Source organism: Lissotriton vulgaris, chromosome 5 (assembly GCF_964263255.1).
Source record: "Lissotriton vulgaris chromosome 5, aLisVul1.2, whole genome shotgun sequence".
NCBI classification, from domain to species: Eukaryota; Metazoa; Chordata; class Amphibia; order Caudata; family Salamandridae; genus Lissotriton; species Lissotriton vulgaris.
In genome coordinates, this window is record NC_141693.1 from 1,194,778,059 (window position 1) to 1,194,802,622 (window position 24,564).

General features: G+C 45.1%; 1 protein-coding gene across 1 annotated transcript in view; it reads left to right on the plus strand.

Annotated features, from left to right (window-relative positions):
- The window catches only part of LOC147712256 (disintegrin and metalloproteinase domain-containing protein 9-like), a 1,115,055-nt gene that overhangs the window by 374,311 nt on the left and 716,180 nt on the right, over positions 1-24,564 (plus strand). The window contains exon 9 of the mRNA XM_086922984.1: positions 17,463-17,632. Within this exon, the coding sequence (XP_086779110.1) occupies positions 17,463-17,632 (170 nt within the window). The remainder of the gene's footprint in view (positions 1-17,462; positions 17,633-24,564) is intronic.

A 24,564-nucleotide genomic window follows, 5' to 3' on the forward strand; every position in this document is an offset into this window, starting at 1 on the left:
TCCGCACTACCTGAATCCCCAAATATTTAAAGCCCTCCTTAACTACTGGAGCTGGGGGGGGGGAGGGGGGGGGGAATTGGGAGGGGGCTCCTGGGGGGGTGTTCCAGCCGAAACACCACTGATTTGGTCCAGTTTATAGTAGACCCCAAGTAGCTCCCAAATGAATCAAAGAGATGAAGCACCGTGTCAATTGAGTAGTAGGGCCTCACGAGATACAACAAGATATCATCAGCATACAACAATATACAACGATATATGATCTTCCCAGCCTCCTGGTGCCTCAATACCCCATATCATAGGGTCCCTCCTGATCCAGTGTGACAAGGGATCCAGTGCCAATGCCAACAGCAAGGGAGACAGAGGGAACCCATGTCTCGTGCCCCTCCGCAGGTGAAATTGCTGTGACAGCACGCCATTGACTCGCACTTGGGTCATCGGGGCCTGATAGATGAGTCTCACCCACTTGCAAAAATTAGGGCCAACACCCAGCTTTGTTAGCACGACAAACAGGTATGGCCAGTAAATTTTGTTTATTTTTTATAAAACCTTTATTATTCGAGATGCATATTACACAGTGCTTAGCTTACAACCCCATCCGGGCCAGCCGCGTTAATCAAGAACCAGAGAAATGTCATTTGTTAAACACAGCCTCAAGGCCGACAGCCCTGAGGTTCGGCGGCACATTTTGTTTCATGGCAGCATTTCACAGTTTGCGCAGTGAGTAGTATAGCAAACATATAAGTCCATAGGTTTTCCATTTTTTATTTTTGTAGTTGTTAACGTATTACCTCGGTCACCAAACTGCGGTGGTATCTCATAGTGTCGTCATATAAACAATGGCCCTTATCCACTAATTGTTGCAATAGGTAAAGTCGTCGGCGGAGTCCGCCAGGAATGGGATATGTTGTGTGAAAAACAGAGGATATAGTAATGCTACATCTTAAATATATCGATGTGTGAGTGTCTATGTGGCATGTTAATCCTGGCAGGAGTAGCGACTGCTGGTGATGGTGCCCAGTATGGATCACTCCGACTTCTGGTTGTTACATTCGGAAGTCCCATAGTGTGATGCGTCCAGGAAAAGACCTCAAAGATCTCGGTCAATACGAGAATGGGACCAATGTAACAATAGTGTAACAAAACGATAACTTGGGGAGTATGCGTAAAAAGAAAAAGGGGGGGCCTGGGTAGACGTGTCCTCGCACGTAGTGAAAGACGCATGATGTCATTGCGTCAATAGTGTTCTAACGGGCGGGCTTGAGGGTATATTATTCGGTTCGACAGGTATGGTCAGTTAATGCTGTCCAAGTCCATGGATGTGTCAAGTGCCCTCAGCATAGTTTGCGGGCCAGCGGGATCTCGCGTCGTGTTTAGCACTCCATATAGCCTGCGCAGGTTGTGTCGGGTGCTTCTGTGGGGCATAAATCCTGATTGATCTTTATGAACTAAGTTGGTGATGATCGGTATCATTCTATTAGCCAAGGCCTTGGCTAGGACCCCTGCCCTCAACGTTAAGAAGGGAAATTGGCCTGTATGAGCTACAGCGGTCTGGAGGCCTCCCGGGCATGTGTATTACTACAATAGTGGCCACCCATTGACCGACTGGTAGCTGTCTCTCTTCTTGTGCCTCCTGCAACATATTGCGTAGTGGTGCCACTATGTTGGAGGCTAAGCCCTTGAACAACTCAACGGGAAGTCCATTGGGGCCTACTGCCTTTCCCACCTTTAAGGATCCCAGTGCCGTTGACAATTCGTCTTCCATAATCTCAGGATCTAAGGCTGGCCTGTCATCCACCGAGACCACTGGTAATGTGAAGTCTCTTAGAAATTCAGTAGTCCTTTTCAGATCTCGTGCTGACTGGTGAATAGGCCCCTTCATAATATGAAGAGAACACCTCTGCCACCTCTGCGCTGTCTATGCGGCTAATACCCTTCCCATTATGGAAAAAGGCACCCACGACCATTCCCTATCACGCTTTTCGAGCCAGGCAAGCAACCTGGATGCCTTATCACCAACGTCGTAGAGGTGGTGTTGTTCTTCCAGCTCATGTGCCCATGCTGCACCCTCAGCCGCTGCTCTTAGTTTGTATTGGCGCATGGCTAAAGCATGGCTTAGGTCTGCGTCTCCTTGTACTGTAGCCCTCTGCTCTGCCTGCAGTACTTCTTGTTCTAGAGATTTTATGTGTTTCGCTTCTTCCTTTTTTTGGCACCCTGTTAGTGCGTGTGCTTGGCCTCTAATCACTGTTTTATATGCCTCCCATAGTGTACGGTGGGAGTCTACAGTTCCCACATTGTCCTGAAAATACCGGTCCGTACCCTCCCGTAACTTATTCCTCAGCATGTGATCTCTCAATCTCCACGGGTCTATCTTCAGAACGCCCCCTTATTAACGTGTGGCCCCTGAACCGTAATACATACTGGGGAGTGGTCTGAAATGCCCTGAGCCATATGTTGGGATGCTGAAAATGTTCCCACCCTGTCGCCTTGTGTGATTAAATAATCAAGTCTAGAGAACGAGCTGTGACGTGCCAAGTAGTAATGTGTACTGCTGCTGTTGGGGATGCTACGCCCTCCATATATCCACTAATCCCAAAGCAGACAGGAATCCGAGAAGAAGCCTCCCACCCCCCTGTCCCACAGAGTCAGGCTCCAGATCCAACTCCAGATCCAAAACTGCATTGGCATCGCCCCCAGCCAGGAGCACACCCATCGGGAGACTTATAAGGATTTTACTGATCATTGGGAAGACAGTCTTCTGTAGTCGCAGGGAAGCATAGAATGAGCAGAAGTTTATACTTCGTCCCTCCCACCTCCACGCCAAAGCCACACAGCAGCCAGCATTGTCAGTCCAGACTCTCTCCATAATAAGCGGGCAGGTCGACCGCATCAGGATCCCCACCCCCCGGGCATCAGATATGTACTCCGAGCGGACCACTAGCTTATAACCAAAACAGTCCAGCGCCTTATATTTATTGCCTTTAATGTGTGTCTCCTGTATCATTACTACGTCCGGGGTGTGTCTTTTGACATGTTGTAGGACAAGAGTGCATTTGATTTTATTCCCCAGACCATTTACATTCCAGGTCCAGGCCTTGAGCTGTGTGGGACTCTCCCTTACCCTAGCCATGGTGACATATGTTTAGTACACATCTCGCTCTCCCCACCTCATCCCTCCCCTCCGTGCATGCACATTGCCTTTCTTTTGGTCTTGAGCTAGAAACATCTAAATAAACAAGAAAACAAGTAAAACAATTTCCCAATCCCCCCTCTCCCTGTAACCCTGCTCAGTGAGTAAAAAACCTCCCACCTCTCCAACATGCAGAGTGCCTGCCGCCCAAACGTTGGAATGGTAACTAATACTTTGGGTTACGTGCCAGCCTCCAGCCACATGATACCTCATATAACACTCAGATAGACAATGCCCCAGTTCTCTTTATGGGTGCACCTTTGCACATATGTCTCTATTCCAATATCTGTTGGCTGTCCCAGCAACATTGTCTCTGCAGATGCTCTACAGCGCTTCATATCAATACCAAACTTGGTGGGGTTCCCACCCCATCCCCTTCAAACACGCTGTCTAAGTTGAGGCTCTGATACCCCAGAGGTGGTCACTTATCTGGTCGCTGTGCCGAGTTGTCAGCTGCCGGGTCTTTGCCTCTGCTAACCATCCTGCTCTTTGGGGCTATTTTGTTGGACCCTGCCCTCCTTGCGCACAACGTTCTCCAGCCTTCCAGCCAGTCACTCGCCTCTTCTGGCGTGTTGAAGAAGAAGTTCTTTCCCTCCTCTATTATTTATAACTTGGCTGGAAAGGACATCATGTATTTAATGTTCTGATCCCATAGGGCCCATTTCACCGCATCAAAGATTTGCCACTGTCGCAGTACCTGGAGCGTGAAGTCAGGAAAAAATTGTATTGTGGCATTTTCATGCTGTAAATCTCCGTGTTGGCGCGCTGTTTGTAGGATTACATCCCTATCCCTATAGTTGAGCAGGCGTGCTATTATCGTGCGTGGGTGGAGCTCCCAGTTTAGGCCTCGGCCCCAGGGCAGGGTGTGACCTCTTGATAGAGAAGAATTCGGGAAGATGATTCAGCTTTAGTATATTCAAGATCAGGTCCTCTAAAGGGAGATCCACCAATGGCCCTTCCATGCCCTTCGGCACTCCAACCATGCGGACGTTGTTGCGCCGGGCTCTACCTTCCTGGTCATCTAGTCGGGTCAGTATCTCCATCTGGTTCTTAGTCAATTTCGGGACCTGCTCCGCCAGGCGTTTAGTCTTTGATTGTAACCCGTCGATGTTGTATTCCACCGAAGTCATCTTGTCCTCCATCTGGCGAAAGTCTGCTCTGAGCAGGTAGACCTCTTTAGTGACTGAATCTAGTTTTGGCTCCAAGGTTCCTCGAAGCTCTGTTATCGCCAAAGTATTTCTTTCAATGAGGGGTTCTGGGCTGGGTCTTCCCTTTCCTGTCCCAGAGCTCCCCCTGTTGCGCTCTCCTCTCGGTCCATGGTGCCTGTGTATTTATATATATGGTTAGATTGGACGGATCCTGCTCCTTTTGTGCGCCCCATCCGGCAGCCCTCTGATGATATTACAAACTGGAAAGACTTACGGTCACTGTATGCCACAGTCTCTGTCACTCTAGAGTGATCTGGCAATCGCGTGCCCCACCTCCTTGCCAGCAGGCAGCGGGCTTCTCGGTAAAACGCCTCAGGGCATCGGGAGGTGATACTCCCTGTGGTGGGGCCCCTTAAGCCTGCCCGGTATTGACTCCCATGTGCGTGGGTTTGGTCACACACCTCCGGGGATCTCCCTCCATCCCAATCAGGCACTTCCCAGTCCGCGTTCAATGCTGGTATTCGTAGCCCTCAATCTGAGGGGCTAACAGGCTTCCTGGCGTATCACTGGGGCCCAATGGTTTCGCCCCACCGATCCACATTCAATGCTGGTATTTGTAGCCCTCAATCTGAGGGGATAACAGGCTTCCTGGCTCATCACTGGCACCCGATGGATTCGCCCCCACCGGTCTACAGCTCGCCACTATCAGGTGGGCCCCTCGTCGATTAGACCTCCTGCTCTCTCTGGGCCAAAAACTCCCTAGTGCACCTCTCGGTCCTAGGCCTCCAGGACGGGCCCAGTCTCTCTTCACGGGCGCGTCTCAGCTTCCCCCATTTCCTGTGGCCGCTATCGCACTGTTGCTTATTATCAGCATAGAGAGAGATGCAAGGGGAGGCCCCCGCTCTCGAGTCGTGGCAGTCTCGGCTGCGTCCAGTCCCTCGGCGTCTACTGTGGACTTCAGCGTGCCAGCTGGGTCTACTGTATATTCAGGAACAGTGCAAGGGTGTGTGGTGCTCTTCCATTAAAAACTGGGCAATATTGTGGTCTCTTCAATTTCAGGTGATATTGCTGATTAAGTGATAAGCCATGCAGAAGTGGCTCGTTTCTCCCCGTGGGCTGATTCTACCACTCCCATGGCACAGCAAGCTCATGAATACTCCAAGTCCTGGCACTGCCCGGGCAGGCCCCCTGAGCACATGTAGGGGCTGGCTCCTGGTTCTGCCAGGGCCCCGCCAGCACATATTAGCTCTTATTTTGGCCCTGGCATGCCCTGCACTAAGCACCAGTGAAGACGGGCACTAACCCCGTCCAGGCCGTGCCTTCTCCCAACGAAGAGCTGGCCTCAGTCACCGACTTCTGAGGGCAGCTCACCTTGATCTGCGCCCAACAGAGGGCACCTCGGAGCTCGAACCGTAGAGTGGGGGAGGCAGTGCCACTGCAGCCCCGAGCGCTGGCACCGGAGAGGGCAGCGGGAGAGACCCCGGCAGTAGGCACGCCCGGAGCCCACGGGAGAGTGGAACCCCTGCACCCAACCCAGAGCACCGAAAGAAGCAGCGGGGTGCTGGCAGTGAGATGTCCCCTTGAGGAGCTATGGCAGCGATGTAAGGACAGGCGGCAGACGGGTGGAGCGGGGCTCTCGTATTGACGTATAAGCATGTCGTCATGTCTAAGTTAGGAAAAACTCAATAAAGGAAATAATACACACCCCGTGTAACACCCCGTGTAACAACCAAGTAAAGGGGCCAGTAACCATGGGAGGATACAAATGACGACATGGTCATACTAAGGAGGGACTAATAAGCCTATTTAGGAATCAGAGGCCAGCATTTAGAAAGGAAAAAGACACAAGTTAATAAAAAATATGGGCAGGGGAGTGGGCGGGGCTTCTCTCCAGTATTGAACTACCATAGATAATCCCCATAGCAGCGCTTGCGCGCTGACTCTAACTTAACATATGGCCTTCATGTAGCACTCGCTCACTCATAACGGTAAACTAATATAACCTCACGTGGCAATTACTACAAACGTGTTTCACTTCGTTATTATTTATTAACCCCTTCACTGCGGCGGCTATTCCGCCGCAGTGCTAAGGGGGCAGGGGGCCGCGCGGCGGCCGCATGCTGGTGATGGAGCCGCTCCGTCACGAGCCGCGGTGGAGCTGTGCTCGTGACGGAGCGGTTCCGTCATGGCCCGCCCTGCTCAATGGAACGCTCAGCGCAGGCGCGAAATTCGCGCCGCGCAGGCGTGCCGAGCGGGCCATGACGGAACCGCTCCGTCATCAGCACAGCGCACCCGCAGCTGATGACGGAGTGGTTCCGTCATCAGCGTCCAAAGGGTTAAACAAACTGTACCAACATTCAGTAGCCTTGTCTAAAAAAATAAGTGTACTGATTCATTAATGTGCAGAAGCCCAATAAGGATCAATAACTTCATGTAAACATTTTCTGCAAGATTGCTTCTCTATTGCAAGGCTCTTTCTTACACAGATGCTTAAGTTCAGTGATGCAAAGCATTGGATTATTAGTAGGGCAGATTGAATTCTTAGTGATTCAGAGTGGTTTTGGCATGTTGCTAAAGCATTATGGGATGTGTTTTTGAGAGTGTGGACTTACTTTGAATCATGAATTACACTGTCTGTGATATTCTTGATTATGGGTTGTTCATTTGCGGTTCATTAGGAGGTTTGATTATTATGATTTTGATGTTTTTGTCATATTGGGGAGGTAAAGTATCAATATCCATCATTGTGCTCATCTTGGGTTGAATTAAATATGTGTCGAAGAAGCTGTTGAATTTTCCATGATCCTTGATTCATTAAGGTAATCTGATTCGTCGTAGATCAAGATCTCGAGAAATATTGTAGAACTTGACAGTAGTTTGTTTTGTGAGGTGACATCTACACACACACAATTTGTATCTTAGTTTTTGCATTAATTAGGATCTTAGAACTTTTAGGTGAATTGTGTTTAATTTGGATTGGTGTTTGTTCATTCTTTGGTGCACAGGAGTAAACACAGTAATCAGAAGTGGACTTGGGCTGGACGGGAACCTGCCTTAATGTAAATTTGTTTTTGACGAGTGCTGCAAGAGTACTGGTTCTGTTTCTAGAGATAGAGTTCTTTAATTCCTTGTTTCCTCTTTTATTTAGTTTGGGCAGACAAAATGTTATTTGTCTGTGTGTGTTTGGTGGTAAAAGACATTGTGTTGATGTCTGTTTACTAAAGATTCACCCTGCAATTGGCTAACTGACGTGGAGAGTTACAGTGGGAGTGGTGAGACATCCGCACTAGTAGAGCTTTCATTGGGCGGTGCAGCTAAAGGTTGTGCTATGATTGGTTGACGTTTGCCATAGCCGTGCTGGGATTGATTGATAGTTGTTTCTTATGTGATTTTTGGGGTTTAATTAGAGTGAGAATGGTACAGAATTGTAAAAGCCTAAAGTTCCTAATGTGTCCGTTATGGAAGGTGAGTTGATTCCTCCTGAGGGTACTCCTGCATTTAAAATGCTGACGGACGGGAAGGAGCCACACGCCGGTCAAAGAATGCCGCGTAAGAGCTCGGCTCTGCAGACCTTTTCTCCCAGCCCTATTATCCTGAAATCCATCCTGTACTTGGACCCCGGCACCGGTCAGCTCACGACGAGCGACACGTTTTGCAGCCACCCCGGCCCCACTGTGCCATCGGGGGCCAGAGCTTCGCCTCCCAGAAATCGGGGCCTACTTTGCTCCCCGAGCCGGGGACTCAAGTGCTGCTGGTGGCTGGACCCGAGTCGAACAACATCGGGGCCATGAACGGAGGGTCGCCGGTACGGCCCCGACATCTGCCTGACTTTGGCTGTGGGGGGTGAGGCGCGGGCGGGGGTTGATCCGAGGGCCCCCCTCCCTGTAGGGTGCTTGATCTGCCCGTGAATGCTGGGATTCAGAAAAGAGGGTGGTGATGAACAGAGTGTCTGAATTAAGCAGACCACTCTTACCCAGTCCAAAGATCAGGGCTTGATCCATCACCGTTTTTTAGCTCACTGCACCATCCCAGCTCAGAACTTGGCTATATGCAAATTAGTCTGACCCTGGCCCAGTGCATCATGGGAACAGGGCAGACCAAACTACCAAGCCAATTCTTATACTGGGAAGGAAACAAGCTACCGGGGACCGGTTTCTGGCATTTCAGCCGTCTTCGGCCCGGCTTGCTTGAATCCTGATGGTGCAATGAGCTAGGGACTCACATCTGAGTATACCCTTCCATGCTTATGGTGGACAAAAATGATTCAGAAAAGGGGGTGGTGATGAACAGAGTGTCTGAATTAAGCAGACCACTCTTACCCAGTCCAAAGATCAGGGGCTTGATCCATCACCGTTTTTTAGCTCACTACACCATCCCAGCTCAGAACTTGGCTATATGCAAATTAGCCTGACCCTGGCCCAGTGCATCATGGGAACAGGGCAGACCAAACTACCAAGCCAATTCTTATACTGGGAAGGAAACAAGCTACCGGGGACCAGTTTCTGGCATTTCAGCCGTCTTCGGCCCGGCTTGCTTGAATCCTGATGGTGCAATGAGCTAGGGACTCACATCTGAGTATACCCTTCCACGCTTATGGTGGACAAAAATGATTCAGAAAAGGGGGTGGTGATGAACAGAGTGTCTGAATTAAGCAGACCACTCTTACCCAGTCCAAAGATCAGGGCTTGATCCATCACCGTTTTTTAGCTCACTGCACCATCCCAGCTCAGAACTTGGCTATATGCAAATTAGTCTGACCCTGGCCCAGTGCATCATGGGAACAGGGCAGACCAAACTACCAAGCCAATTCTTATACTGGGAAGGAAACAAGCTACCGGGGACCGGTTTCTGGCATTTCAGCCGTCTTCGACCCGGCTTGCTTGAATCCTGATGGTGCAATGAGCTAGGGACTCACATCTGAGTATACCCTTCCACGCTTATGGTGGACAAAAATGATTCAGAAAAGGGGGTGGTGATGAACAGAGTGTCTGAATTAAGCAGACCACTCTTACCCAGTCCAAAGATCAGGGCTTGATCCATCACCGTTTTTTAGCTCACTGCACCATCCCAGCTCAGAACTTGGCTATATGCAAATTAGTCTGACCCTGGCCCAGTGCATCATGGGAACAGGGCAGACCAAACTACCAAGCCAATTCTTATACTGGGAAGGAAACAAGCTACCGGGGACCGGTTTCTGGCATTTCAGCCGTCTTCGGCCCGGCTTGCTTGAATCCTGATGGTGCAATGAGCTAGGGACTCACATCTGAGTATACCCTTCCACGCTTATGGTGGACAAAAATGATTCAGAAAAGGGGGGGTGGTGATGAACAGAGTGTCTGAATTAAGCAGACCACTCTTACCCAGTCCAAAGATCAGGGCTTGATCCATCACTGTTTTTCAGCTCACTGCACCATCCCAGCTCAGAACTTGGCTATATGCAAATTAGTCTGACCCTGGCCCAATGCATCATGGGAACAGGGCAGACCAAACTACCAAGCCAATTCTTATACTGGGAAGGAAACAAGCTACCGGGGACCGGTTCCTGGCATTTCAGCCGTCTTCAGCCCGGCTTGCTTGAATCCTGATGGTGCAATGAGCTAGGGACTCACATCTGAGTATACCCTTCCACGCTTATGGTGGACAAAAATGATTCAGAAAAGGGGGTGGTGATGAACAGAGTGTCTGAATTAAGCAGACCACTCTTACCTAGTCCAAAGATCAGGGCTTGATCCATTACCGTTTTTTAGCTCACTGCACCATCCCAGCTCAGAACTTGGCTATATGCAAATTAGTCTGACCCTGGCCCAGTGCATCATGGGAACAGGGCAGACCAAACTACCAAGCCAATTCTTATACTGGGAAGGAAACAAGCTACCGGGGACCGGTTTCTGGCATTTCAGCTGTCTTCGGCCCGGCTTGCTTGAATCCTGATGGTGCAATGAGCTAGGGACTCACATCTGAGTATACCCTTCCATGCTTATGGTGGACAAAAATGATTCAGAAAAGGGGGTGGTGATGAACAGAGTGTCTGAATTAAGCAGACCACTCTTACCCAGTCCAAAGATCAGGGCTTGATCCATCACCGTTTTTTAGCTCACTGCACCATCCCAGCTCAGAACTTGGCTGGTGTGTTACCGCTACAACGCATCTTTTACAACGTAATGCTGTTACAACGCAGCTATTACATCGCAAATACCATTACAATGCATGCCATTACAACGCATGGCATCACATAGCAGATGGTATTACAACGCATACCATTACATCGTAAGTATTGGTAAGTATTTAATTTTTTTTTTATTTTATTTAATATGTTATTATTGATTTAATTATTATTAATTATAAAAAAATATTTATTTCGTTTTTAAATATTATAAATTAAATATATTAATTTAAGTATTTTTTAAAATAAGTATGAGTATAGGAGTATATGTTTTGGGGTACTGATGTATATGTTTTGGGGTGTTTGGGTATTTTTAGGTTTTAGGGCAGTGTTTGGGTTTTGGGGTACAGGGGTGTTTTTAGGTTTTAGGGCAGGGTTTGGGTTTTGGGGTACAGGGGTGTTTTTAGGTTTTAGGGTAGGGTTTGGGTTTTGGGGTACAGGGGTGTTTTTAGGTTTTAGGGCAGGGTTTGGGTTTTGGGGTACAGGGGTGTTTTTAGGTTTTAGGGCAGGGTTTGGGTTTTGGGGTACAGGGGTGTTTTTAGGTTTTAGGGCAGGGTTTGGGTTTTGGGGTACAGGGGTGTTTTTAGGTTTTAGGGCAGGGTTTGGGTTTTGGGGTACAGGGGTGTTTTTAGGTTTTAGGGCAGGGTTTGGGTTTTGGGGTACAGGGGTGTTTTTAGGTTTTAGGGCAGGGTTTGGGTTTTGGGGTACAGGGGTGTTTTTAGGTTTTAGGGCAGGGTTTGGGTTTTGGGGTACAGGGGTGTTTTTAGGTTTTAGGGCAGGGTTTGGGTTTTGGGGTACAGGGGTGTTTTTAGGTTTTAGGGTAGGGTTTGGGTTTTGGGGTACAGGGGTGTTTTTAGGTTTTAGGGTAGGGTTTGGGTTTTGGGGTACAGGGGTGTTTTTAGGTTTTAGGGCATGGTTTGGGTTTTGGGGTACAGGGGTGTTTTTAGGTTTTAGGGCAGGGTTTGGGTTTTGGGGTACAGGGGTGTTTTTAGGTTTTAAGGCAGGGTTGGGGTTTTGGGGTACAGGGGTATTACGACTTTAAATAAATTAAATTAATTAAATTAATTTTATTTATTTTAATTAAATTAATAACAATATTTACAAATATTAATTTAATTGTATTAATTTACGATTACAATTAAATTATATTATTTAAAAAAGTTTAATTAATTAAATTCTTTTATTTTTATTAAATATAATTATATTATGTATTATTTATAACTTAATTAAATTATAATTATATTTATTGTAATTAATTGCATTATATTATTTTCTATTTATAAATTTTTATATATCATTAATTATATTATTTTACATATATTAAATTAATATATTATTAATTTAATTGTATTAATAAACGATTATAATTAAATTATATTATTTAAAAATGTTTAATTAATTAAATTCTTTTAATTTTATTAATTATAATTATATTATGTATTAATTATAACTTAATTAAATTATAATTATATTTATTGTAATTAATTACATTATATTATTTTCTATTTATAAATTTTTTATATATCATTAATTATATTCTTTTAAATTACTATAATTAAATTAATTACTGTTTTAAAAATGTTATATTATTTTTATTATTTTAAATTAATTTAATTAACTTTATTACATTTTTAAAAAAAAAGATATACTTACCAATACTTACGATGTAATGGTATGCGTTGTAATACCATCTGCTATGTAATGCCATGCGTTGTAATGGCATGCATTGTAATGGTATTTGCGATGTAAAAATCGCGTTGTAACGGAACGCGTTGTAAAACATCGCGTTGTACTGACACCAATCCACTTGGCTATATGCAAATTAGCCGGACCCTGGCCCAGTGCATCATGGGAACAGGGCAGACCAAACTACCAAGCCAATTCTTATACTGGGAAGAAAACAAGCTACCGGGGACCGGTTTCTGGCATTTCAGCCGTCTTCGGCCCGGCTTGCTTGAATCCTGATGGTGCAATGAGCTAGGGACTCACATCTGAGTATACCCTTCCACGCTTATGGTGGACAAAAATGATTCAGAAAAGGGGGGGGGTGGTGATGAACAGAGTGTCTGAATTAAGCAGACCACTCTTACCCAGTCCAAAGATCAGGGCTTGATCCATCACTGTTTTTCAGCTCACTGCACCATCCCAGCTCAGAACTTGGCTATATGCAAATTAGTCTGACCCTGGCCCAATGCATCATGGGAACAGGGCAGACCAAACTACCAAGCCAATTCTTATACTGGGAAGGAAACAAGCTACCGGGGACCGGTTTCTGGCATTTCAGCCGTCTTCTGCCCGGCTTGCTTGAATCCTGATGGTGCAATGAGCTAGGGACTCACATCTGAGTATACCCTTCCATGCTTATGGTGGACAAAAATGATTCAGAAAAGGGGGTGGTGATGAACAGAGTGTCTGAATTAAGCAGACCACTCTTACCCAGTCCAAAGATCAGGGCTTGATCCATCACCGTTTTTTAGCTCACTGCACCATCCCAGCTCAGAACTTGGCTATATGCAAATTAGCCTGACCCTGGCCCAGTGCATCATGGGAACAGGGCAGACCAAACTACCAAGCCAATTCTTATACTGGGAAGGAAACAAGCTACCGGGGACCGGTTTCTGGCATTTCAGCCGTCTTCGGCCCGGCTTGCTTGAATCCTGATGGTGCAATGAGCTAGGGACTCACATCTGAGTATACCCTTCCACGCTTATGGTGGACAAAAATGATTCAGAAAAGGGGGTGGTGATGAACAGAGTGTCTGAATTAAGCAGACCACTCTTACCCAGTCCAAAGATCAGGGCTTGATCCATCACCGTTTTTTAGCTCACTGCACCATCCCAGCTCAGAACTTGGCTATATGCAAATTAGTCTGACCCTGGCCCAGTGCATCATGGGAACAGGGCAGACCAAACTACCAAGCCAATTCTCATACTGGGAAGGAAACAAGCTACCGGGGACCGGTTTCTGGCATTTCAGCCGTCTTCGACCCGGCTTGCTTGAATCCTGATGGTGCAATGAGCTAGGGACTCACATCTGAGTATACCCTTCCACGCTTATGGTGGACAAAAATGATTCAGAAAAGGGGGTGGTGATGAACAGAGTGTCTGAATTAAGCAGACCACTCTTACCCAGTCCAAAGATCAGGGCTTGATCCATCACCGTTTTTTAGCTCACTGCACCATCCCAGCTCAGAACTTGGCTATATGCAAATTAGTCTGACCCTGGCCCAGTGCATCATGGGAACAGGGCAGACCAAACTACCAAGCCAATTCTTATACTGGGAAGGAAACAAGCTACCGGGGACCGGTTTCTGGCATTTCAGCCGTCTTCGGCCCGGCTTGCTTGAATCCTGATGGTGCAATGAGCTAGGGACTCACATCTGAGTATACCCTTCCACGCTTATGGTGGACAAAAATGATTCAGAAAAGGGGGGGGTGGTGATGAACAGAGTGTCTGAATTAAGCAGACCACTCTTACCCAGTCCAAAGATCAGGGCTTGATCCATCACCGTTGAGGAGAGCACCGGATGTTTGCAGCAGGGGCCGCGTGATTGAAACCGGCAGCGTCCATGGAGGCGGGCTCGTGAGGCAGGAAGGAAGGAGCCGCTCTCCGTGGGCACTGCGCTGAAATCATCGCTTATAAAAATTACCTGATTTCTACAGACTATAATTAATGAATCAAAATGAGAGGTATATTATAGGTCTTCACAATCCCAATGTTCTATGTTCTGTTTACATATACTCCACAATCATTCTCTTAAAATATCCCACACTGATGCCAGTTTGGGATTTAATGAACAATGCACACAGAGGGCATCTCAGAGATGCCCCATGAAAACTGACCCACCTCTAGAGTCCCGACTGAGTGGCTGCTCAGGCTGCCATCAACAGATATGTTTCTGGGCCCCTGGGTCGAGAGCACGTGCTCTCGGTGGCCTGAAACAATGCACTTCCTGGGACGAGGTGCCAAGTCTCCTACCCCAGGATGAGCAGGGTTCACGAAGGAGAAGCTTCAAAGGCATGCTGCCTTTATGAGCCTCTCCAGACTAATTGCTGATTTCAGCAACTAGTTACCACTGGTTCTACCGCCCACTTTGGGTGGGAGAACTGGTGGGAAAAACAAGTGAGGAAGAGAGGTATGCCCACCTTTGCCAACTCTATCTCTCAGGTGGGGGAGGCGAGGTGAAGCACAACCTCGAGTACCCGCCATCTTGAGGGTGGGGGACTAGCCAACCAGGGACAGGCTCCTGCCCCCCTCCCCCTGGAGAGTGGCAGAATAGGGGGTGTACCCACCCCAGGGAAGGGACCCATTGGTCCCTGCCCTTTACCTACCTTTAACGCCCCTAAATCTAGTATTTAGCGGGCACCCTGAACCTTGCTTCCTCAGATCCAGCCAAGAAACAAGAAAGAATATAAGAAGAAGGACTGAAGAGCCATGCAGAGCTAACAAGAGGATGACACCCACTGACTTGGCCCCAGCCCTACCGGCCTGTCTCCCCCTCGAACCTCCTCCTGTGAAATCCCGGTGTGTGTGTTGCAGCCAGCGACCTCAAGAAACCAGAGGACCTGCCTGCCTTCACTTCTAAAGACTGCATCTCCCGTGAACACAGGATTTGTTCAAACTGCAGCTTCTGGCACCAGCCAGAAACTGCGAATCCAGCCCACTCTGCACCTGCCGAACCCGGCCTGAGCTCAAGTGGAAAAACACCACGAGGAGGTCACCCCAGCGATCCTGACCTAACATCCAGCAACCCCTGACCTGCCTCAAGCCTCCAGCCGACGCCTGCAGCCTAAATCCAGAAGGACCCCTCACCGCGACCAGGAACTGGTGAGAAGATCCAACTCCAAAAGGCAACCCTGCACCCGATGCCCCACAGCCTTGTGTGCCAAAACGGACGGTGCCTAACCAAACACTTAACTTCCAAACTTACCTCTCCAAGTAGTGGTCGCACCCAGAAGTCCTTCGTCTCCCAGCCTGCAGTGCTTTTGCAAACCAGAGGTTCTCCATGGAAACAACCGGGCACCCAACGACGAAACAGCACTCTGCACCCGGCTGCCCCAGTGCCGCTGAGGGTGCACCTTTTGTGCTACTTTATTTCCCCATTTGCTCTGAATTTAACCCTAGGCGCTTTGCTCCCACAACCCAGTCGCCTGCTTGCCAGAAGCCACCAACCGGATGCCCCTTATCTCCCATTGGATAACATTGGGCCTCAACACACTGCACCCGGCCGCCCTAGTGCCGCTGAGGGTACAACGACAGTGCATCATTGACCCTGAGTCTAACCCCAGAACCTTAACTCCCACAGCCGATTACTTACCTGTGAACCGTTAACTTGTTTTTCCTCCATAGGATAACATTGACAATTTTCTTCCAAAAAGATTCTGTGTGGAGCTTTGAAATCTAAAAATATTCTTAAAAAATCGCACAAATAAGCAAAATGTATTTACTTACCTGTTTACAGGAAATGTCCTAGTGCTGAATCCAGGTATCCAGCACTTAGTAAGTAAAGTAATGTACAAAGTAACTTACCTGTAATTTACTAAAAAAGCCTATTCATTTCAATGCACTGTTTTTCTTCCAACAAAAACGACTAAGTGTAGAGTTTTGAAATCTAAAAATATTCTTTATAAATCATGCGAATAACCAAAACTTAATTACCTACCTGTTTCCAGGAAATGTCCCAGCGCTGAATCTAGGTATCCAGCACTGAGTTAGAAAAGTAATGTAGAAAGTAACTTACCTGTAATTTACTGAAAAAGCCTATTCATTTCAATGAACTGTATTTGCTAAGTGTTGCAATCCTCTGAATCCCCTGTAAATCAAACAAGGTACAATTGCTATTGCATTTTCAAACTGTTCTATATCCAGTAACTTCTTACTGAAAAGTATTTAATGCTTACCTGTGCCAGGCTTGCTTGGTTATAAATATAAAATAACAGTATATATTTTTATATTGGCCTAGAGTTCATTTATTGTGTGTGTGAATTCATTTACTGACTGAGTGTGTACACCAAATGCTTAACACTGTCCTCTGATACTGCCTTACTGCTCGACCACTCTACCACAATTAGAAAGTAAGGTTCTAATTAACTTTAACCTCTGCCTACCTCTGGAGTCACTTGGACTCTATACACACTATACCTCATTTTGGTGTAGTGTATATAGAGCTAGTTTCTTACAATGGCCAACAAATCAGAATTTAGGAGACTCATGAGTCCGGTCCTGCCTTCACCAATCCACAATAGACACAGTATAAAAGTCTCCTGGTCTAATGGGGTTCCTTTATTTTTTAAATCGATGAACAAATCCCCCTTGAATTTGCTAATCCACAGTGGATCAACATACTAGCAGTCCATAGATCTCTAAAACTGAACCTGTTTATACGTAACCCAAGCACAATTTTAAATTCAAATTTCTCGAAAAGTACTAAATTAATTCACACCAAACGTTGAAAAGGCACTTCCTTGAGTAAAATTCAACTTATCGTGCTAAATTTGATGTTATTCCTTTCAGACGTTTTCTATAGTGAGGCCCACTCCCTCACTGTCACATATTTACTAATTAATCTATTTCCACTCATATACTAAGTCAATAAGTCACCGACAAATACGCCTGTGCGCTTACTCATCCACTTGCTTACTCTCTCTCAATCACACGCTCACATAGGTACTCTCATTCACTGATATCATTCAAATTCTCACTCACCCAGCATTACTTATCTATTCATTCTGCTACTTATTCACCATACAGACAGACACTACCTCCTTGACATGGTTAGCATTGACACAATGATTCTGCAGGTCAGCAAGCTGATAGATTGCCACAGAGACGGAACAACATGTATGGGAGTCTTCAGATCACTCCACAGCTCTTGGCAATGCTAAACTCTTGGAAATTATTTAGATCCAAGCCATATGTTCCCATGCCTGTGCTCTCAAACTTATATTTCAATCTCTTCTTGCAGATGTATGTTCCACTTAATATCCAAATTGTCCTCATTGAGCTAAACATCTGGATTGATGTTAACCCTTTTGATGTCAAGAGTGGGACGGCTGGAGATGTGCTCGGAAGGTTCTCAAATTGGAGGGGGACCGCGACCGGATTGAAAAGAAGTGATGTCAGTCACCTCCTCATGTAAGTTTTAGGCTAGCACTTTAATGTTCCATTTACACTGAGAGTGACACATCAGGGTCAGTAAAGGATGCAAGCCCCCATTCTAGGAGGACATTGACTGAGGTGGGGCTATACATTTCTAGATGGGAAGCATAGAGGGCCCTGGATATGATTCTCCCCATAGTACATGTTGTGAGGTACATCCACTCCTTACATTTTCTGATGGGGAAGTGAGGGAAGTTGAATGGTCTGATGGGGAATAGTTGGGCAGTCGGGGTCGGGGCATTCTTAACTTAAAGAAGGTGAGAATAGTCAGAATAACACATGTGGGCTCCTTGAGAATCTGGTGATCTGGTGCCCCTTTCAAATTTCCCATAAATATTTTTTTTTATAAATTAACACTTAACACTTCATACCATCTGTCCTACTCAAGGCGCTAGATATAAGAATGACAGATAGAGAGACAGCACAAAGAGTAGGAATCACTTGCCAGGACCATTGTAGGTCTTCCTGAATATGGGTGCATTCACTACTTTGTCCAGATCATCTGAGAGCTATTTGCACACTTAACAGGACCTGAAACTCAGAAGCTCATTTCCTCCTACCAGACAGTTTAAAAGGGGAACAATTGGGAGACTTTGATGAAGGGAATAAAAGACTGCAGAGGGCATAGACTTGGTCTTGTCACACATATGGGATGTCCAATCTCCAAAGAGCCATTGAATATCATGCAATTAACAATAAATCATATTATTTCGGCCAAGTGCAGAGTGTGGTGGACATCAGAGACATGTTTGAACTGTCCACCAGTCTCTGCTGCATTTCAGGCTCCCGCTGTCTAATAATGGTGCCAGTGGAAAGTCACACCAAGACCATTGTAGCAGTGTCGACTGGAGTTTCTTAACCTCTCTCTCTTGAGCTCCCATTAGCTAATGTTGTCGTAATGTGATTGGCAGCTATGTATCTTGTCATAGTTCACAATTTTTTTATTGCTCAATTTTGAGGTTTTTGGTTATTTTAAAGAGATACAACGTCGACTGCAGTGACGTTTTCTTCAACACGTCACACACCCAAGCAAACATGATGATGTACTCACGCAACGTGCTGCCATCTTGGGTTCATTTTCTACGTGAGTTTAATGTTGTTTATCCAGCCTTTTTGTGACGCTTTCATGTTTCAACGCTGACATACTTCTTCTGTTCAAAACCCAACGCGCATTCAATTTCAGCATAATTGAGGCATCAGCTGTTTCCCTCCGTGCATGATCGTTTTCTTCTCACGATCGTTGACTGGATTTATATGTGTTTGTCATACATCAGCACTTAATCAAAATCAAAACGGGAAACACAAGGTATTTAATTGACCTTTTTACAGTTTCTGTTAACTTTTTCATTCAACTAGGAAGATTTATGCTTTCTTCATTGTTCTCACTAATAACATTTTAACAACATTGACTTTACTTTAATTCAACTGGTTTAATATATTATTCCTCCGCTCTATATTTAAACATGGTACAAAAGGGGCTGATGATGGACGGAGCATCTGAATCAATCAAATACTCGCATCCAGTCAAAAGATCTGGGGTTAATCCATCACCGTTCTTTAGCCCACTCTGCCACCCCAGTTGAGACATGGCTATTTGCAAATCAGTCTGACCCTGTGCCTCATGGGAACAGTCCAGCCCGAACTGCCAAGCCATGTCTTCCCTGGACCGGAAACAAGCTTCTGAGGACCTGTTTCTGGCATTCCAGCCGTCTTCAGCCCGGCTTGCTTGAATCCAGTGGCAAAGTGAGCAAGGGACTCACGTCTGAGCATACCCTGCCACACTTATGGCGGCCAAAAGCGGTACAAAAGGGGGTGGTGATGGACGGAGCATCTGAATCAATCAAACACTCACACCCAGTCAAAAGATCTGGGTTTAATCCATCACCGTTCTTTAGCCCACTCTGCCACCCCAGTTGAGACATGGCTATATGCAAATCAGTCTGACCCTGTGCCTCATGGGAACAGTCCAGCCCGAACTGCCAAGCCATGTCTTCCCTGGACCGGAAACAAGCTTCCGAGGACCTGTTTCTGGCATTCCAGCCGTCTTCAGCCCGGCTAGCTTGAATCCAGTGGCAAAGTGAGCAAGGGACTCACGTCTGAACATACCCTGCCACACTTATGGCGGCCAAAAGCGGTACAAAAGGGGGTGGTGATGGACGGAGCATCTGAATCAATCAAACACTCACACCCAGTCAAAAGATCTGGGTTTAATCCATCACCGTTCTTTAGCCCACTCTGCCACCCCAGTTGAGACATGGCTATATGCAAATCAGTCTGACCCTGTGCCTCATGGAAACAGTCCAGCCCGAACTGCCAAGCCATGTCTTCCCTGGACCGGAAACAAGCTTCCGAGGACCTGTTTCTGGCATTCCAGCCGTCTTCAGCCCTGGTTTAAACATGGCATCAAACCAACAAGTTGTAAAATTAAACCACTTTTATCCGGTTTCAAGTAAACCGAAATAATCATGGAAAACGTGGTTTTGTAGTTTTGAAAGTTATTTAGTTGCAATTGATGCTGAGGAATACTCACCAAAACGCAAAGTAGCCATATTATATAATCATTTGGGAAGTGCTGATCGACAAATATTTAACAATCTCCCAGCCTCCATTCCCCCTCCAGGAAACGATGATGGTTGGAATGTCTACACAGATGCTGTTCAGAGACTTAATAACAAATGTTTGGAACAACCTAACGTAATGATGGAACGGTTTACATTTATGAAATGCAAACAACACCCAAATGAGACAGTGGAGGAATTTATATCAGTACTTAGAAATTTGGCTGCAGACTGCAATGTTGGTGCATCACTTGACATGTACATTAGAGACCAGCTTGTGTATAGTTGTTATCTTAAAAAAATACTGGAACGTATACTAAGTTGTAGAGACCAAACTCTATCAGAGGTTATAGACATGGCTAAAGTTATTGAGAGAGCCATCATATCTTCAAAATGTATTCCAAATGACGGGTTTCCCCAGTCAATTTAGTACAATATACAGTCTTTGATTAATGCTTTAGCTGTTAAAAACAGATTTGGTAAACCTTTTCAAAAGAAAACTAATATTATTTATTACAGGTGCAGGTCCAAGATACATCTGGGCAATAGTCCCATTTGTACAGCACTTGGTAAGAGTGTACCAATTGTCACCTAATGGGGCATTTTTACACTGTTTACAGGAGCAAACGAATGGTTTGTGTTAGTTCAATTTCTTCAACTGAACATCCTGATCTTAATGTCTCTTCTCTTGATTCACCCTTACAGAGTCTTGACATTAATACTGTGGATTTAATTTCTCAGAAAGATAAACACAAGATTATTTTATCTATTGATACTAGGGTAGAGTCACCATTGATAATAAGTCTATCAACATGATGGCAGACTCTGGTGCCCCTGTGACCATTATCTCGGACTCTGTTTTTGATTTTCACTGGTCATCGAATGTTCATTTACAACCGTTGGACATTATTCCTAAAGCCTATGGCGACAAAGACATAGATATGCTGGGTTTCTTTCTTGCTGATCTAACTTGCTTGGGTAAACACATTAACACAAAAATGTATGTTCCTATTAAAGGCAAGAATATTATTGATTTGAGAGATCTCACTAAAATGGGTTTGAAGTTGGTGCCGGGGTCAGAAAACCCAGTGCAGTTCAATGATGTGTCTATTTCTCTAATTTCTGCAGATTTTAAGCCACTCATTGATGGTATTATTTTTGAATTTCCAGAGGTTTTCAACACTTCCATAGGTACAATCCAAAAATTTGAACACTTGATTAAACTCAAGCCTGGTGTAATACCCATCACACACACACTTAGATCCATTGTGAGGGAGGATTTGAAGAAAACTACTAGACAAAATGGTTTTAGAAGGTATTATTGAACCAACTAATTTATCCCAATGGCGCAGTCCCATTGTTATTGTGAGACAAAAATATTCTAGTATCCGCCTGTGTGCTGATCTCCTCTCCCTTAATCAAAATATAATTATTGATCGTCATCCCCTTCACAAAATACAAGATTTATTAACTGGCATCAGTGGTTCAACTTACTTCACTTTGCTTGATCTCCGCAGTGCATATCACCAAATTCCTTTAGCTTCTTAATCCTCAGACTTAACCACTTTCATTACTCCCTTCAGAGCATTTAAATATTTGAGGTTACCATTTGGCCTGGCCTCTGCGGCCAGTTTTTCAAACATTTATGGATTGTTTATTGAAAGACATTGACTTTGTGCAAGCTTATCAAGAAGATGTACTCATGTTCTCAAAGAATAAGGAAGCACATAGTCGTACTTTAAAAGAGGTTCTGTCTCGCTCGCGGTACTTTACCAGTGGAGTGGTGCTAAAGAGCATAACATAGGGTTTACCTCCAGAGCTCTCTGCTGCTGAACTGAATTACAGCACTATCGAGAGAGAAGCGCTTGCTTGCTCTTGGGCTGTTGAAAAATATAAAGTTTTATTTGGGGTTCTCATTTTATTCTTTTGACTGACCATAAACCTTAAACTTACTCAATGGCAACGGAACTGTCAAAGCATCCGCAAGACTGATTCGTATTCTTTCAAGATTTCATGAATATAATTTTAGCATTCAACATATTTCTGGTGGACACAATGTCAGGGCAGATTGCCTTTCTAGATTACCATTACTGGATGATTCCTCTGACTCAAAGTACGATGCTGTAGAATGTGTTGTTGCTTCCATTGAAGATTTGCCTGTCACACTCTCAGATTGGATTAAGGCATTTGACAATAACACCACACTCAAGAATATGATAATTTCTGGTTGGCCCAAAGAGCGTTCTCTTCCAGCTCCTCTGAAATCATACGCTCAGGTTGCTGATTAACTTTTTTTTTCCAACAATGTTATTATGCAGGCAATCAATGTGTTCCTCTGATCTCCCTTCGCTCCAAGCTTGTTCAAAGGGCACATGAAGGACATTTAGGTATAGGTGCCACCTCAAGGAAATTAAAAGAGCATTTTTGGTGGCCTGCTCTAGATAAGGATGTCACTCAATGGATTGATAAATGTGATACCTGTTTGCTTTCAGATAAACACTGGAAGACCACCAAAATTCCTTTACATTCTGTACCCATTCCAGAGGAAGCATGGTTTAAACTTGCAATTGACTTTGCAGGTCCCTTCGAGTTGTTGTCACATGATAAATGTTACATTATTGCCCTCATTGATTACCATTCAATGTGGGTAGACTTTGAACTTTGTGAGACACCTAATGCTCGTTCAGTTATAAACATTCTAAGTAGAGTGATTCTTTCAGAAGGACCACCCAGAGAAATTGTTTCTGACAATGCTTCTCATTTTTGTTCTACATTAATGCTAGAATTTTTAGCCATTCATGACATCAAATATCTCAAGGTCGCCCTATATCCACCTTCTTCAAATGGCCTTATTGAAAGGATGAACAGATATTATTAAGGAAGGCATATAATCTGCCATGGCCTGCAATATTGATGTTGACATTTTTCCTAGAAAAAAAATCTGGTCCTACCTAGTCACTACAGGGATTTCTCCATTCAGATTCTTAAAAAAGGGATCCCAATGGAAAAATATGTCCTAATTGCATCAAGCTCCTTAGAAGAATGATGATGATTCCTGTTTAGCCTGCCAGGACAAACTATTTTTAAAAAGAAATGTTTGAGACAACAGAATATACAGAAGAAACATTGTGATTATTCTTACTCTTCTGCTTTGCAAGATTTTCAAATTGGAGATTGGGTTTTAATTAAGAATTCCAACAAAGTCAAAAAAGGGGCCTCTAAATGTTCTGCTCCCACTCAGGTCCTGATAACCTCCAAAGGGTCACTTTTGAGATAAAAAGGGGTGGTGGAACAAGCGAGCTGTAGTCAAATTATTACCTGAACAAGTCAACAGAATTCTCTCTTTTAAGAGGTCCTCTGCAGATGTTTATGATTGTTCACATTTTCCTGTAGGTACCTCATCTGACAACTTCTGTCACTCTGATCAACCTACCTCCGCATCTCAAATCACCACCTTGATTGCCTTACCCTCCCCTCCAGAGTCAATTAGGTCATTTCACAATTGTTCAATCCCTGTTAGGTGTAAGGATTATTATATGTCTTAACTCCATTTTCTTTTACAGGTCTGTTCCGGTTGCTTATAAAAAAAAGGAGATGATGTAAAGGGTTATTCTCATTACCTAATGTTAAATAGCTTATGTCTGTCTTCCATTTCTACTTCTCTTTATTGTGTTCTGCATTGTATGTCATACCTTCAGTATGCGCAGCTTTGTACATGTTATCTTTCAAAGTTGAATCGTTAAAGGATTTTGACACTCTGAAGGTCCAACTGTTGAATTGCTCATTCAACAGTTGCGCTTCCCTGTGGACAACTGTAATCCCGTGGTTATGCTGACTACTTGGTTAAAGCTTACTCTAATTTACATGCAACGTCTCTTTCATCATTCCGACCTGCACTTTACACAGGGAGAGGGGCTAGAGGGGTGGGCATGTCTTCTACGCAGGCTGCATTGGAGAAGGGCAAAGTGTGCATGACTGGTTTGGGAGGCCAGTGAGGGCCAACCAAACAGTCTTTGCACACTCAGGAGTGGGAACATCACTCCTCCTTCGCCCTGCTCAGAGAGCAGAGCAGCCCGCCCACCCTCAAAGCAAACATAAAAGGGTATTAAGTGAAAGTTATTACCATTTTATGGTTTTGCTTATCACACTGCGAGAAAGCAGTGGGGTGACACTCCTCCCCCATAGTGGATGAGCCGCTGCTGCCTGTTAGACTTCTCTGGGTTTGCCTGAGTGCCTGTTTTGTTTCATACTATCAAAATAATACATGATATAAATAATGAAGACATGCATTTATAGTGAATGAATATATGAATATAAATAATGAAGACATGCATTTATAGTGAATGAATA